General features: G+C 54.8%; 2 protein-coding genes across 4 annotated transcripts; one reads left to right on the top strand and one right to left on the bottom strand.

The window, feature by feature from the left end:
* Positions 1–31: 31 nt before the first annotated feature.
* Positions 32–4,345, bottom strand: AKR7A2 (aldo-keto reductase family 7 member A2). The gene is made up of 7 exons (XM_054222509.1): positions 4,127–4,345; positions 3,029–3,216; positions 2,406–2,510; positions 1,791–1,887; positions 1,596–1,695; positions 1,144–1,273; positions 32–553 (listed from the first exon to the last, which is right to left on the bottom strand). The coding sequence occupies exons 1-7, from the start codon at positions 4,329–4,331 to the stop codon at positions 392–394; spliced, it is 987 nt and encodes a 328-aa protein (XP_054078484.1). The 5' UTR covers positions 4,332–4,345; the 3' UTR covers positions 32–391.
* A 118-nt stretch (positions 4,346–4,463) lies between these two features.
* SLC66A1 (solute carrier family 66 member 1) lies at positions 4,464–10,695 on the top strand. 3 transcript variants are annotated; one of them, XM_054222511.1, is made up of 8 exons: positions 4,476–4,909; positions 5,172–5,400; positions 6,122–6,251; positions 6,768–6,855; positions 8,386–8,540; positions 8,779–8,871; positions 9,271–9,456; positions 9,779–10,695. In XM_054222511.1, exons 2-8 carry the CDS (start codon positions 5,231–5,233, stop codon positions 9,875–9,877), a joined length of 921 nt encoding a protein of 306 aa, XP_054078486.1. In that variant the 5' UTR covers positions 4,476–4,909; positions 5,172–5,230; the 3' UTR covers positions 9,878–10,695. The 3 variants fall into 3 exon arrangements, with proteins under 3 accessions (XP_054078485.1, XP_054078487.1, XP_054078486.1); XM_054222512.1 differs by lacking the exon at positions 8,779–8,871 and having other exon boundaries at positions 4,473–4,909; XM_054222510.1 differs by lacking the exon at positions 9,779–10,695 and having other exon boundaries at positions 4,464–4,909; positions 8,779–9,407.
* Positions 10,696–15,365: the final 4,670 nt, after the last annotated feature.

Here is a 15,365-nt window from a genome sequence, read left to right as displayed (position 1 = left end):
GCCAGGTTATAGGTACAGTTAAGAGATAGGGTCTGTGTTAGAAAAAGGTTTTATTGTATATAATTATTTAAGATTTCATATTAAAGCAGAGCTGGGGCCTTCATCCAGTTGTGTGTCCGTTTTCCCCGATCAACTGCATCTTTAAATCATAGTGTGTGCTGTGTGGCGCCAAAGGTCCAAGAGGGGAGAAAGAATAATGCATGGCCCAACACAAGAAGTGCTGACAGCAGTAGTGGATCCTACAGAGCTTCACTAATTACAGGGAAAAATCTCAACCCATTTACATGTTGATCAAAGGGGCAGGGTGGGTAAGTGCCTCTCCCGAGCTTCGAGACCTGCGCTCCATTATCCATCCCCCTCAACACCCGCTTTCTTCTCCCTACCCCAGTCTCTAGCGGAAATAGTTGGGGCAGTCATGCGCCGTGAGGTTCCAGGCGTTGTCAAATGCCTCCACGACGGGCGGGAGCAGGGGACCCTCTTGGCTGTAGTCAAGGTTCTGCTCTAGCTGCTCCAAGTTGGACATCCCAATGATCACCGCGTCTCCAAGAGAACCCTGGAAAGTGATAAGAAGAGTTGCTGAGCCCAAAAGAAATCTGGTTCCCCTCCCAAGCCACTGCAGGCCAAACTTTAAATGTTTCTTTCCAGTAAAGAACATCCAGTAACTTCTGGATGTTTAGACAACTGACACCGTGGGGTTCTGTTCACAGGGCCGGAACAGCTCCAAGTCATGCTGACTCCTCAAAAGCTGCCAAATCCTACTTTACAAGGGGCTATGGGAACATTTTTGGGAGATTTGGAATATAACCATTAATTTCCTAATCCAATGAAAAGCAAAGTCATCTTGCAGGGAAGCTGTCTGGGTGGGAAGCCAAGACCCCAGTAATTAGCACTTAAAGTCTTCCACTTCTTCCAGTCCTGTGAATACAGGATACTGTGGGGAAATGCAGAGCTGACTCGCTCCTACAGCCTGGCAGGCACGATCCGTACAGCAACATTCACTCTGGGAGGCCAGAAGCCCCCAGGATGTGCAGATTCAAAGATAACTATTTGAATGCAGACACTTCCCCATCTGTGCGCCCCAGCAGCTGCCCAGTCCTGGTGGTGCTGTGCAGGCTGCCGGCTACAGGCGCGTCGAGCTCTTACCTGCAGTTTGGAGTGATTGTACAACCAGCGCAAAGCAGCAGAGGTCAGGCTCGGTGCATTGGAACCGTAAGCATCTTTCAGAGCTCTTTCTACTAGGGCAATTCCTTCAAAATTATGCTTCTTCCAATACCTACAAGAAGAGAAATCGCTTTTATTGCCCTTGGGACCTCTAGTGAATGGTACCTCTATATTCCAAGCAAGTTCGAAAGGCTTTCAGGAAGCCTCATACAACTCTGTAGCCTCTGAGGACTTCTGCAATCCCCTGCTGCAAGCCAGGAGGAAGCTGAGCCTAAAAACCACTCTGCAAAGCTCAGTCACAAGCCACGGCCCCAACCACATGTGCAGGCGTAGTCACTGAACAAGCTTTGGTCAATTCTGCTTCCTCTCAGCTGATTATTAGTGTGGGATTTTTATGCAGCCGTTCCTGCCACATCTCCCTGCTCAAAACGTACCTGTCCCTATAGGCTTGAGCCCAGTCATTCCCAAAAAACCTTCCAGTGGGCTGGCGTGTGTCTTTGTCCTCATACTTGTACTTGCCAGTCAGCAGCCCTCCTGCAAAGGGTCAGCAGCACATTTAGGGATGGCTCTTCTACAGCCCCCTTTTGACATGTTTTTGTCTCAAAGCCTTACCCTTTCCCTCCTTATACCTGCCAGGGGATTGTAGGCGTAGAACCGCAGTCCGTAGTACCTCAGGCAAGGGAACAGCTCGGCTTCCACCTGGCGAGTGGTTGCATTGTACATACCCTGCACAAAGGTGAGAGAGACAAAGAACTTGAAATGCCACCTCATGACAGTGGTCACGAGCACCTGGAACAGCCTTTTCCCCACCCTTTCCTCACAAGACTCTTACGCAGAAGAGCAGCTACAGGTCACACGCGGTTATTATTAGGAACAGGCTTTCTAAAGGATTGCAAGCAACACAAAATTTTTAAGTTCCACATGAAGGGAGTCACTGACTCAAGCAAAAAATGCGTACTCAGCTTTTTCTGAGGTGATCTCACTCAGCTTTCTAATCACGTGTGTCCTGAAAGGACTTCCCAGACTAACTCCAGCAGTTTCCTTTTCTATATTTATATCTGGCAGACTGGGCGCTGGTCTGAGACTGGGGCTCCCAGACCCCTCCCCATGGTGACTGACCATGGCTGTAAGGACACAGAACCATCCGTATGCTGTTCTGATCTGAACCCTCGTACTGTTTTGGTTTGATTCATCACAGCCTCCACAAAAGATCTGCTGGATCACAGCAAGCCCCCATCCCTCACCTGGTACACCGTTGGCATCACCCAGTTGTTGTATTTGCAGATGGTGCAGATTTCTGCGACCTCCCAAGCTGCGTAGTTTGACAGACCAAGTTCTTTAAACTTTCCCTGCAGAGGAATAAAAAGGTATTCGGTTCCAGTTTTTACAAGCGCATTTGATCTAGATGGTGCAAGATGCACACGGTGAAAACAACAGTTGCCGAAATTTTATTCCAGAGTTCTTTCCTCATCCCTGCTCACCTCTTCTAGATGACTGTGAATTATGAGACAAAAATATCTCCTGCTTTCTGTTTATTTTGAATTCACACCTTCTAATTTAATGGCACTATTAGATTAAAGCAATTCAGGAATTCTTCTTCACCCATTGCCAGCACTAATCTTAACCTAGTCAGTTAACATGGCTGAAAGCAAAGTTCATATGTTCTCAGGTTTCCAAGAGCTTTTGAGAACAAAGTGCACCACGTGAACACACACCGGAGCGTTACTCATTTAGCTTTGCCCTGGTCATGTGTGTCCCTTCTTCCTAGCGCTGCACCAACCCCCTGCACAAGGGCACAAGCAGCAGCCCTGGTTTAAAGAAAGGGAGGGAATCAACAGATGGTCCAGGCTTGGACTTCCCACTTTACTTCTTTGTGCAGCTCATTGCAGGCACGCAGCGTCTCCTCCACTGGGGTCCCATGGTCAGGAGCATGGAGGTAGAAGAGCTCCACGCTCTTCCTCTTCAGCCTCTCCAGGGACGTGTCCAGCTGCGATCGCACACTCTCGGGCTTCAGTGTCTTCCCATCCCAGGGGTTGGCTTTGGTGGCGACTTCCACTGGCAGACAGAAAGAAAGCATAAGCAGGGACGTTTCCACCTTCAGGAAAGGAATGGGGAGAAGGGGAATAATGCAAGCATTCCTCAAGGTGTTTCAAGAAAGGCCCTTCTCCTCCAGAACCACGTCAGCCTAGCAGGGGAGGCTTGTCCCCTTAGGGACTGGAGGTCTTCCCCTAGAGGTCTTCTCCTCAAAGCCTGGGGGTCAGCACTAGCAGGGGAGTCCCTTCCCCTCAGGGAGGGTGTCAGCCTGGCAGGGAAAAACCCATCTCCTCAGGGAATGGGCCCAGGGAAAAACCCTTCTCCTCAGGGACAGTGTCAGCCTGGCAGGGAAGACCCTTGTCTTCAGGGACCAGGACTGGGGGAAAGCCCTTCTCCTCAGGGACGGTGTCAGCCTGACAGGGAAGACCCGTCTCCTCAGGGAATGGGTCCAGGGAGGTCCCTTCTGCTCAGGGACAGTGTCAGCCTGGCAGAGGAGATTGTTCTCCTCAGGGAACGGGTCCAGGGCAGTCCTTTCTGCTCAGGGACAGTGTCAGCTTGGCAGAGCAGATCCTTCTCCTCAGGGACAGTGTCAGCCTGGCAGGGAAGACCCTTCTCCACAGGGAATGGGCCCAGGGAGGTCCCTTCTCCTCATGGACAGTGTCAGCCTTGCAAGGAAAACCCTTGTCCTCAGGGACCGGGACTGGGGGAAAGCCCTTCTCCTCACGGACGGTGTCAGCCTGGCAGAGCAGATCCTTCTCCTCAGGGAACGGGCCCAGGGAAGTCCCTTCTCCTCAGGGACGGTGTCAGCCTGGCAGGGAAGGCCCTTCTCCACAGGGAATGGGCCCAGGGAGGCCCCTTCTCCTCAGGGAAGGCCCCTCTCCTCACAGACCGCCCCCTCCCCAACCCCACTGCGACCAGCCCCCGTCCGTACCGGGCTCCGCGCCTCCGGCCAGCAGCGTGCCCAGAATGCGCTCAGACTCTCCTCCCGCGTACATGTAAGCGGTGTCGAGGAGGCGGTACCCTCGCCGCAGGAAGGCGCGGAGCAGCGCGGCGCTCGCCTCGGGCCCGGCGCGCCGCCCCACCTCCATAGCGCCAAGCACCACACCGGGCCGCGCTCCCCCGGCCGCCGCCGCCATGGCCGCCGCCGCCACTGCGCATGCGCGGCCGGGGGGCGGACCGCACGGAGAGCACCCGCCCCGCCCCCCGGGGGGGGGGGGGGGCCAAGGTCTCGCCGCGCATGCGCAGAGCGGCGGCGCCGGCTCCCTCCGCACCGGGGCGGTGCGCCCCAAAACCGGCGGGTTTTGCGCCAAACCCAGCAAGTTTCCGGGGAAAAAAAAAAAAAAAAAAAAAGGCAGTTTAGGGAAAAAGGGCAAGGTTCCGAAAAAGCCGCAGGTTCGCAAAATAGCCGGTGATTTGCCCTCAAAGCGGCAGATTATTTAAAAAACAAAACAAAGCAAAACAACCAAACCAAAAACCCAAGCAACTTCCCCAAAAAGGCAGCGGGTTTGGATGAAAAACAGCAAGTTTCTGAAGAAGCGGCAGGTTGGCAAAGGAAACCCGGCCGGCGAGATTGTGAAGAAGCAGTGAAGTTGCGGGGGGCAAAAAATCCCAAACTTTTAAAAAAAAAAAGAAACACCAAAAAAACCAAGTTTCCGAAAAAGCAGCGTTTTCCAAAGAAAGATAAAGCCAATTTCCAAAGCGACGCCGGGACGAGGTAAGTCCCTGTTCCGTATGGATGCGCCGGGTGGGTTCGATTTCTTTTTTGAGGCCAAATCCTGTGGGGCCGACGGCTTTCCCGGTCGCGTCATCCCTCCGGACGCGAAATTAACGCCAGTAAAGGTGTGTTAACCAGTAATCAGCTTATTTTTGCAATACGAGCCAGCTTCAAGCCGGAGCCGGGGGAGCCGTGAGTGCGTTCCTAATATTTTTTCCCGGTGTTATTTGATTTTTTTCCTGTGTTATTGTTTTTTTCCCAGCGTTATCCCAACGGTTTGGCTGATAAACGTTCCCCGGCCGAGCTGGGTGCCTGACAGCCATGGGTGCGCAGCGCTGGAGAGGTCTCCCGTCCGGGAATCTTTCCGACTGTCCCAACGGCTCCCGTTGGGTGATGGAGGTGTTCAACGAATGCGCCCAGGACGGCCGGGACATCGCCAGCGTCGTCCTGGGTCTGGTCTCCATCTTCTGCTTTGCAGCTGCCTCTTTTCCGTAAGTTTCGCTCCCAAAAAACCCGGTTGAGCCCTTCCCTTGGCGCAACACCCTGCGCTAAAAATCACATTTCAAGCGCAACTTGCCCGGATTATTAAATCTCCCTGGCAAAAGCAATCTGGGCTTGGAAAAAATTGGGTTTAAGAGGAGGAGAGGGAGCAGCCCCAAAGCCTTGTTTGTTGTTATATCATTATTATTGTGCTTGGCGCCTGTAATAACCCACGTAAGCCAACTGCAATGCAGTCGTTGCAGGTCAGACACGCGGAAGAAATGTTTCCAGCAGCCCTGGGCTTTGTGGAAGTGCTGGGGACAACTGTGGCGGAGGGGGACGTGGCGGGGGGGGGGGGTCACGCTCGGTCTCGGTGTGTCATCGGGTTATTTCGTAACCGGAGAGGTGTTTTCTGCGACGGGTGCTTCTCCTCGCTGCTTTCTGCCCCCGCACGAGGGATGGATCACAAGGGACTGAGCCCGATGGGATGCTGCGAGCACCCAGGGAGGGGGTCGCGGGACTTTTCAGGGAGGCAGTTTTCAGGGTCACACGTGGCTTTGCGAGAGGAAATCTTTGCTTTTCCTCCCTGCTACGAGTGCGTTGGGCGGGTGGCAACTGGGAAACGATCCAGGGATTGGGAGCACCAGGGAAACCTGGGGATGGTTCCCAGGTAGCGCTGAGCCGGCCGGGGGTTCCGGTTTGTGGCTCTGCCCGACTCTCTCTCTCTTGCAGGCAGTTTTACCAAGCCTGCAAAACGGGCATCATGGACCGAGCTCTCTCCATATATTTCCTGCTGGGATGGCTGGGCGGAGACCTCCTCAACCTCATCGGTTCCTTCCTGGCCGACCAGTTGCCGCTGCAGGTACCGACCCACTCGCTGGCGCTGGGGCAGCTCTGCAACACCCCCGGCTCCGGGGAGGAGGGATGGGATGGGATGGGATGGGATGGGATGGGATGGAAGCTGCTTCATCCAGCACTGGGAACCAGGGACACAAATGGCCATGGGGATGTTCCCTTCTCCATCCCCGGGATGGGGATGGTCCCTTTTGCCCCCGGGGATGCTCCTTCCTTCTCTTCCCCCCAGGGATGCTCCCTTCCTTCTCGCCTCCCCTGGGGGATGCTTCCTCCCTTCTCCCCCCACCATGGGATGCCTCCTCCTTTCTCCTGCCCTCCAGGGGATGCTGCCTTCCTCCTCCCCCCGGGGGATGTTCCCTTCCTTTTCCTGCCCCCAGGGATGCTCCCTTCCTTCTCCTCCCCCCTGGGATGCTCCCTTCTCCCCCGGGATGCGATGTGGTACCATGCCCCGGGACACTGGCTCATCCCAACCATCAGCCAGAGCCTTTCTGCAGGTAGCACCGACCCGTCCTTCTCCCCACAGGTTTACACGGCCGTTTACTACGTGCTGGCGGACCTGGTGATGCTGTCGCTCTACGGCTACTACAAAGTGAAGAACCGGGGCCGAGGATGTGAGTTGGGGTTCGAGGGCTGGGGGGGGGGGTTCCTGCGCTCCCCTTGGCACGGCTTTCGGGCTGGCTCGTCCCCAGCTGCGGAGCTGGGAGGGGAAGCCATCCATCCCTGGGGGAGACACATCAGGGATGCCACCTGTGGCTCGCTGGGGTTTTTTTTCTTGGATAACCTGAGCACGCGTGAAAGCTCCAGCTAGAAAATAGCTACTGGCCATGCCTGGCGCTTCTGCAACCCCCCGCGTCGGGGTTTAACCCCAGCCGGCAACCAGAACCACGCTTTTCCCATCCTTTTTCCCTGCCAAGAAGGGAAAAAAGGAGGCAAATAAACTCCTAGGTTGAGATAAATACAGTTTAATAGAAACAATAACAGAAAAGTAATAATAATAATAATAATGATGACACAGGTCACCCTCACCAGGCAGTGAATTGGCGCCGTCCCGAGCAGCGATCACGGATTCTCCCCTCCCCGGCCAGCCCCCGTTTCTGTACTGAGCATGAGGGCTACGGTGTGGAATAGTCCATTGGCCGTCCCATCCTCCTGTCTGTGCTTCTGTGGGAAGCTGAAAAAACGTCCTTGGATTGTGTAAATACCACTTCGCTATACCTTGAACGGTGTAAATACCACAACTAAAACCAATGGGTGTTACGGACATTGCTTTCACAGCAATCGCTAGGAAGAGAATTAACTCTTTCCCAGCTGAAACCAGGACACCCTGCAAACCGCCACGGGCCGGGGCCGGGTTGAAAAATAAACCCCCTGTGAGTGACGTTAATTATAGAAAGAAATTACTTACCCGCAGCTACGGGGTGATTCCATCCTGGAGCTGGAAACCACAGCTGGATCTCGTGACTCTCGGGCCAGCGCTTTAAGGGAAGGGGTGAAGTTTTCCGGCTGTTTCGGGGTCAGTGCTCCGCTTGCGAGTCACGGCAGCCTTGACGTGATGGAGAAGTCCCTCCCGGTTCAAACGGAGTGAAAAGGGAACCTGAACAGCTCTTGCAAGGCTTAAACAGCAAGGGAAAATCCACTTTTTAGCGTGGCAGCTTTCTGTGAAATACAAACAGGCCTCCCTTTGGGCCCTGAAAATGATTTAACTTATAAACGCCATTTGAATTTATTAAGCCGATTGATATTTGGCCTATCGACGATATATTTTTTTAATGCTGGAGAGCTTGTTTACAGAATATATAATACAAGCCTTGCTGTCAAAGCAGAGCTGGGTCTGGCAGGGATTTGAACGTGTGAGTTAAGTCGCTGAAAAGCTTTTAGATGGCAAAGGGATGATTTTTAAGAGCCCTAAACCCAAAGAAACCCGGACGCTCTCGATCTGCCGAGATAGGAGCAGTTTCCTCCCTGATAACTTACAAACTGCCCCTATCGCTGCGAGATGAAACGCCGGCGGCGGCTATTGCCGAGTTCCTCCCGAGATAAGGGAGAGCTTGAAGGTCTCTGCACCGGGAGGGGTCCTGGCAGAGGGGGGCGGCTGATGGAGGACCCCCCCCCATAACCACCCTCCGCTTGATTCCCCGCAGTCGCCGCCCCGATCAACGCAGCCTTCGTCTTCCTTTCCTTGGGCACGGTGTGGACCGTCTCCCTGCTGGGCCGGGGAGCTGCCGTGGCGCAGGAGCCGGCGGCGTTCAAAGGGCGGTCTCTGCTCTCCGCTGGCGGGGATGAGCTCGGGCCGAAGGTGAGCGGGTTCCTAGGGCTGGGCGACGGCGGGGAGAGGAGAGGAGATAAACTGCCCCAGCGCCGTCCCGCCTGGCGCCCAGCGGGGCGAGGGATGGACGGGGAAATCAAAGGCTGGGGTTTGGCCCCGCCGTCGGCTCCACGGAGCCGTGGCGTTGGGTGGGAAGCGCCTCTCTGAAAACAAGCGGGCGGCTCGTGGCACCCCCCCCGCCCCGGCACCCCCCGCCTTTGCCTTGCAGCCTTTCAGCAAGAGCGAGATCATCGGCTTCACCATCGGCTCCGTCTCCTCCGTGCTGTACCTCTGCTCCCGCCTCCCCCAGATCTACACGAACGTAAGCGTGGGGGCAGGGGGACGGCAGCCCGGTCCTGGGGACCCCCCCGGGGTCCTGAGATTTCGGATCGAAGAGGGCTGGTGGGATCGTCTTCCTCCTCTTTGCTCCAAAGTCCCTGATCCCCGTCTCGTATCGTTCCATAAGGGACTATTTTTTTCTGTATTTCCCCTCCAAAGCCTGATTCATTTTTCTCCCCTCCCTTTAACATACCAACGTTTTGAGGGTGGGGGGCTTTCGTTTTGTCTTTATTTGCAAGCAAAAGGGGAACTTAAAGGCTCTTCGCATTGAGTCACCACCTTTTTTCTTCTCTTTTTTTTTTTTTTTGGTGGGAGGGTGATTAATAGTACTTTCTAGTGAGATTTCGGAGAGCGGCACCCAGGCTCCTCTCTCTTCTTCCAGTACAAGAGGAAATCCACCATCGGGGTCTCCTACTCCCTCTTTGCCCTGGTGATGCTGGGGAACTTGCTCTACGGCCTCAGCGTCCTCCTGAAGAACCCGGAGCCAGGGCAAGGCGAAGGCGTCTACGTCCTGCACCACCTGCCCTGGCTGGTGGGCAGCCTGGGCGTCCTTTCCCTCGACGTGGTTGTATCCTTTCCCTCCGGGATCGCATCCCGCCGGCAAGGCTTTGCAGGGAGCGATCCCGTCTCGGGGCAGGCAGGGTGAGGCAGGAGCGGGCGGGATGATGCTCCTCAGTGGTTGATTTGAGCCGTTCTTGCTCAACCACGTGCCGGTGAGTAATTTATGGTGTTGCAGCCAAGAGCTGAATGCTTCAGACCCTCACTTGCATGAAGCTCGTTGTCCGGTTTCCACCTCTCCTGGCACAAATGGCCTTTTTTTTGGGTGGTGAGACCCACCGCGCCGCGTAGATCCAGCCTTGCTTGCGTGAAGAGCCTTAACCTCTTCTCAGATCTCCTTCCAGTTCCTTGCCTATCGCAGAGGAAGACCCAGTACCCGGGAAGAGAGGGATGCTCTTCTCGGCGAGCCGGGTGACGCCTTGGAGAGCTGACGAAGGGACCTGCCCCGCAGCGAGAAGAGGACGATGCAGGGGAGAAAGCTGGCCGTAACGCCGGGCAAACCGGCCCCTGCGCCCTGGTGGCTCGTGGGAGGGGACGACCTGAGCCAGCGGGTGGCATGTTGTGCTGCTCGGACGCTAAGCCCAGCCATGTGGCAAGAGGATGCTGCTGAGACACCTCGTGCCTCTTTTGATACCAATGACGCTATCGGGATAAACAGGGATTTATTTCATACCTCAGAAGGTCGCTCTTCGCTGCTTTTGTGCCCCACAGCTGAGGTCGGTCACTTCTTTATCTCCCGTCTCTCGGGGGTGAGCCGGAGCTTCCCCGGTGCTGGCAAAGAGCCTGAGGGGCTGCGGGGAGGGGACAGAGGTGACCGACCTGCCACCAACAGGAGCACCACTGACCTCCCCGGGCCTCACGTCTCCAGCGCCGACCTCTCTCTGGAAGATACAGCAGTGGCTGGAACCAGCTGGGGAGGAAGGAGCAGCGTTAACCAAAGTATTTTCGGTTGGCACGTACCTGTTTTAATAAGCACAGCTCACGGGTCTCCAAAACAAGTCCTTGCCTCCTTTAGTGTTATTTGGTCAGTTCATCCGGCAGCTCCTGCCTCTTCCTTCTTGTGTCGCAGAGTCTCCGTTTCTCTCACTTCTCGTTTTTTGCCTCGCCTGCCTTTTATTTGCGTGGATTTCTTGGGGGAGTTGCTCCACGGCTCCGTGGTTAGCTGCCGAGGCCGTTACCCAGGCAGAAGATGCTCGGTCTGGTTTTCGGTCCTGCCCTCTCTCCTTGATCAGTTTATCTTCCAACGTGATGAATTTATCCCCAGCGCTGATCAATTTGTGCCCCCCCTGCCCCCGCCGGGGCCCTGCACAAGCAGCAGGGTGGCTCCGGGACTGCAGGAGGGCTGGAAGCGGCGGTGGTTTGGGAAGAGCCGTGACCCCGGAGGAGAGGAGCTGCCTCCCCGGCCCCATCCCTTGTGCCGAGCCGGTTCTGCTGGGGAGGAGCCGCTGGGTCTCAGGGAATGAGCACGAGGAAAACCAGCCAAAGCTTGTAGGCCCTGCAAGAGAAGCTCACACGTGTCCTGTGAAAACAAGAACGTCCCTTTTCCTGCACTCCCTCTTAGCGCTTCTTTTCGCTTCCCTTTTCTCCCTCTCCAGCTCCTTTCCCGACTCCCAGCGCTGCCCCGCTCTGTGCCCCCTCTGCCTTTACCTGTATTATCATTAATTTATGATTCCTCAGCCATTCCCATGACATTTGTCCTTCCCGAGGAGGTCGCCCTCCTCCCAGCGTGGAAGCCAAGCCTCGCTCGTCCGTGAAACGGGACTCAGGCCAGCCCATGCCCGTCAAACTGCAAGAGCAGGTTAATTAAAACACCAGCGCTTGGAGCCGACCCTCTTTGGTTTTGGAAAGAAAATTTATTTTTCAGGCTCTTTGAGCCCCTTGAGCAAAGCTGCTGGTTTTGTCGCGCCATTAATTTGCGATGCTTTTCCCCCTTCAGGCTCGCGGGCGACGGGGCTGCTCGCCTCTTCCCCCTCCTCGAGCCCGCGGGATTTCCTCTGCCGTCTTTCCCGAGGAATTGCGGAAAAACAATTCCTACCCGGTGCTAATGCAAACCACCGGCAGATCCCTAGCACGACAGAAAGCCCAGCTTCGTTAGCCCTCAATACCTCTTTATTACAGATGAAGACGCCGGGGCTTGGTTTAATTGGAGGAGCGTATCTTACGGCGGGCTCAGGTTTCCAGCTCGGCCCTGACGTGCTGGGGAAGCCACGGCTGCTTTCCGGAGAGCTGGAGTTACGGAGCAGAGCTACGGCAGGGGGACAGGATGGGGTTTGGGACACCTTCCTCGCGGAAACAAAGCCTCGTGACAGTAGGTAATTGCCACGGACCAGCTGGCCAAGAGCTGTTCTTAAAGCCAGAAACACAACCTCTAATACACAGAGGTATAAAAATACACACATATATACACGTTTATGTGCCAGCAGCCAGTTTAGACACTTATTCTATCACCCAATGACCTTTATTAACCCTACAGATTTAACAGAATAATACTAAATAATTAACAATATTAAAGAAGCAATATTTATCCGGATACCACTATAAAATACACGGGGATCACACCCAGCCCATTCCCCCAGCAGAAGCCGTGCACTCCCCGCAGGGACAGCCCATGTGGGACACTGCGGGAGGAAGGGAAGGGCTCAGGGCTCCGGCACCGGGGCAAGGAGTTCTCGGGGTCACAGCCATCACATAAAGAGAGAGAACTCCTCAGCAAATTTTCTCATTTCTATTGAATGTGACGTTCATGGTCTGAAATAACCCTGTTGGCAGCTTGGGTCCAGTGTCCGGGTCTCGTCCCTCCTCGTCCCCGCACCTGCTGAGCTCGAAAACACCGAGACCTTGAAACCCACATCCCACAGCTGGCTATAAAGTAAAGATTTTCCCCAATTCAGACACTAAAGCCTTCTAAAAGGGCAGTTTTCCCAAGCACTAGAAGAGAATTTAGTCCTGCGTCGCTCAAACCAGGACAAGACCTTACCGAAAAGTCAATTTACTGAAAGAGAAATTGCTCCTGTGTCGCTCAGAGCGGGACACTCGGACAGAACCAAGGGACGATGACGGCCCATTCCCTGCGCGCTCCCCTCGGGGACGCCGGCTCTGAGACACATACGTGTGTGCGTGCGATGTCCCCTGCCCGTGTCCCACGAGCTGCACCAGGGACCGGGGGCCCTGGGAAAGGCTGGCTTGTTCTCACGCTCTCTGGCAACCGTTTTCATTCCCCTGCAAACCTCGGGGCTCGGGGCTTTCCTGGTGCCTTCAACCTCAAAACCACCCTTTCTCACTCACCCCAGGGCCGTCCTCGAAAAGAGCAAACATCCAGAGATTTCTCCCATGCCCAAGGTGCCAGGAGGGAAAATTGTGGCTTGTCCTCGCGCTTTCTGGCAACCGCTTCCATCGCCCCGTGAGTCCTGGGGCCCCGGGCTTTTGTGGCCACCTCGGCCCCAAAAGCAGCCACCTCCTGCAGTCACTGCAGTCCCGGATGCAAAAATATAAGGCGTCCGGCTGTTGCCGGCTTCAAACTGGCCCCTAGGGTTTGAGTAGCAGCAGCGCGTCCCGCACAGCCTCCAGTCCTGCTCTGCTTTCCTCTGCGGAATGCCAGCGCAGCAGCACATTCAGGGAAAAACTGCCACAAATTTACGATTTTAGGAAAAGGTAAAAAAACCTTTCCCTCCCCAGCTCTACTTAAGGAAATATTAATAATGAAATAAAGAGGAAATAAGGAAATAGATGCAATATATTTACAAATACGTATGCAAAAGCCTTGCAGGCTCGCAGGGAGGTCTCACCGGCGGGCACTGGGGAAGCTCCAGCCTGGATGGGAACTGGATTCCGGAACACACGGATGGGGATCAAAGGCAGGCGAGCAGACAGCGTCTTCCACAGAAGTCGGTCACGGAAGAAAGAGAGCCCTTGGAGAAGCCCCTGAAAAAGCCAAGCCCTTCAAGAAACCCCTTTGACAATCCAACTGAGCCCCTCCATCCCTCAGCTTTTACCCTGAGCAGGCAGATGGGCTGCAGCACCCCGGGGGGTCAGTTTGGGTCTTCTGACCCCTCCCGTCCTCCCCACAGGTGCCACCGCTCCATGGGGTAAATGACCAACTCACCTGGCCCTGGTGAGACCTTTAGCAAAACCCTCCCCCTGAAGAGACAGCTGCCTCCCGTCCACCCTGCACTGGAACCCTCAGCCCAAGGAGGACACGGACCTGCTGGAGCGGGGCCAGAGGAGGCCCCGGAGATGATCCAAGGGCTGGAGCCCCTCTGCTGTGGGGACAGGCTGAGAGAGTTGGGGGGGTTCAGCCTGGAGAAGAGAAGGCTCCGGGGAGACCTTCCAGTCCCTGAAGGGGGCCTACAGGAAGGATGGGGGGACTGAGAGGACGAAGGGTAACGGTTTCAAACTGGAAGAGGGAGATTGAGATGAGATATGAGTAAGAAATTCTCTGCTGTGAGGGTGGTGAGCCCCTGGCCCAGGTTGCCCAGAGAAGCTGTGGCTGCCCCATCCCTGGAGGGGTTCAAGGCCAGGTTGGACGGGGCTTGGAGCAGCCTGGGCTGGTGGGAGGTGTCCCTGCCCAGGGCAGGGGGTGGCACTGGGTGGGCTTTAAGGTCCCTTCCCACCCAAACCCTTCTGTGATTCTATGATTTTTCACTCTCCCCGAGGCTGGGCACAAGAAGAGCAGATGTCCCCAGGTTGCTCCCACGCCCAAGGTGCCAGGAGGGAAAACCCTGACTTATTCTCACACTCTCTGGCAACTGCTTTCCTCACCCCACAAACCTCGCGGCTCGGGGCTTTCCTGGCGCCTTCAGCCTCAAAACCACCCTTTCTCACTCGCCCCAGGGCCGGCCACAAAAATATTCAAACATCCGGAGATTGCCAACACACTGCAGATGTCTGGATGTGAAATAGGTCACATTAGAGAAGCAAAATTAGAGCGCGTTAATCAATATTCACGCCAAGAGTCTCAATTTGCACTGGTTCACCCGAAGGCTAATTCCAAGGGCCACGGGCAGGAAGAGCCCAGCAGGAATTTTGCAAATTCTCAGTTTTGCCAGGATCAAGTTTGTTATAACCAAAGGACGTGGAAGGAGGTGGCGGAGCTGAAGCTGCGCGTGGTCCCGCTGGCCACAAGGAAAACCTGGAGCAGGTTCACAAATCACCCAGGGACTAAGCGGAGAAGGAGCTTTCGGGAGAGCACGGATGCTCGGAACCATCCACCTCACGCTGCCAAGTGAACCCAACCACCTCTGCTCTGCCCACCAGAGGGTTTCAACACGATTTTTAACATACCCAGTAAAGCTGGACTAATCCTTCTCCTCTAAACACATCCCCAAATACACCTGGTGGATGCCTGAAGCATCGGTCCCAGCAGCATCCCAGTCCCAGCACCTTGGAATTCCAGCAGGGAACTGGGTACCAACAGCCAGGTACCGCCCCACATGCCAACAGCAGCCGAACGTCTCAAAACCAAGCCCAGCTAACCTGAACGTCAGAAGAAAAAGACAAAAAACCAACTTTCTTGCTTTCTGTGGCCACGTAACGGAGCGGCTGGTTGGATGTTTGGATGAGTGAAGAGGTGGCCCTTGTTTCCACGCACACGTCTCCCTGCCCACAGCCACAGCGATGGCTCCCAGTTGCTCCGAAGGAAAGTTTACAGCACAAACCCCAGTAACGCTGCAGGAAGGAAAGAGAAATAAGGAGGACACCAACCGCACACACTGCTTCCTGGGATACTTTTTTTTTATTTTAGTCTTTTTTTTTCTTTTTTTTTTTTCTTTTTTTCTTTTTTTTTTTTAGTATGGAGGCTCAAGTATCAGATGTAGATTCAATTTAAGCTTTACAAAAAAAAACCCAAGAATCAAAACAAAAAAAAAAAAAAAGAAGAAGAAGAAGAAGAAAACAAACCCTTTTTTGCATTCCATAAAAATT

The sequence above is a fragment of the Rissa tridactyla genome, chromosome 16, assembly GCF_028500815.1.
Source record: "Rissa tridactyla isolate bRisTri1 chromosome 16, bRisTri1.patW.cur.20221130, whole genome shotgun sequence".
Lineage (NCBI taxonomy): Eukaryota > Metazoa > Chordata > Aves > Charadriiformes > Laridae > Rissa > Rissa tridactyla.
Note: the sequence above shows the minus strand (reverse complement) of the source record. Positions and strands in the feature narration are given on the sequence as shown.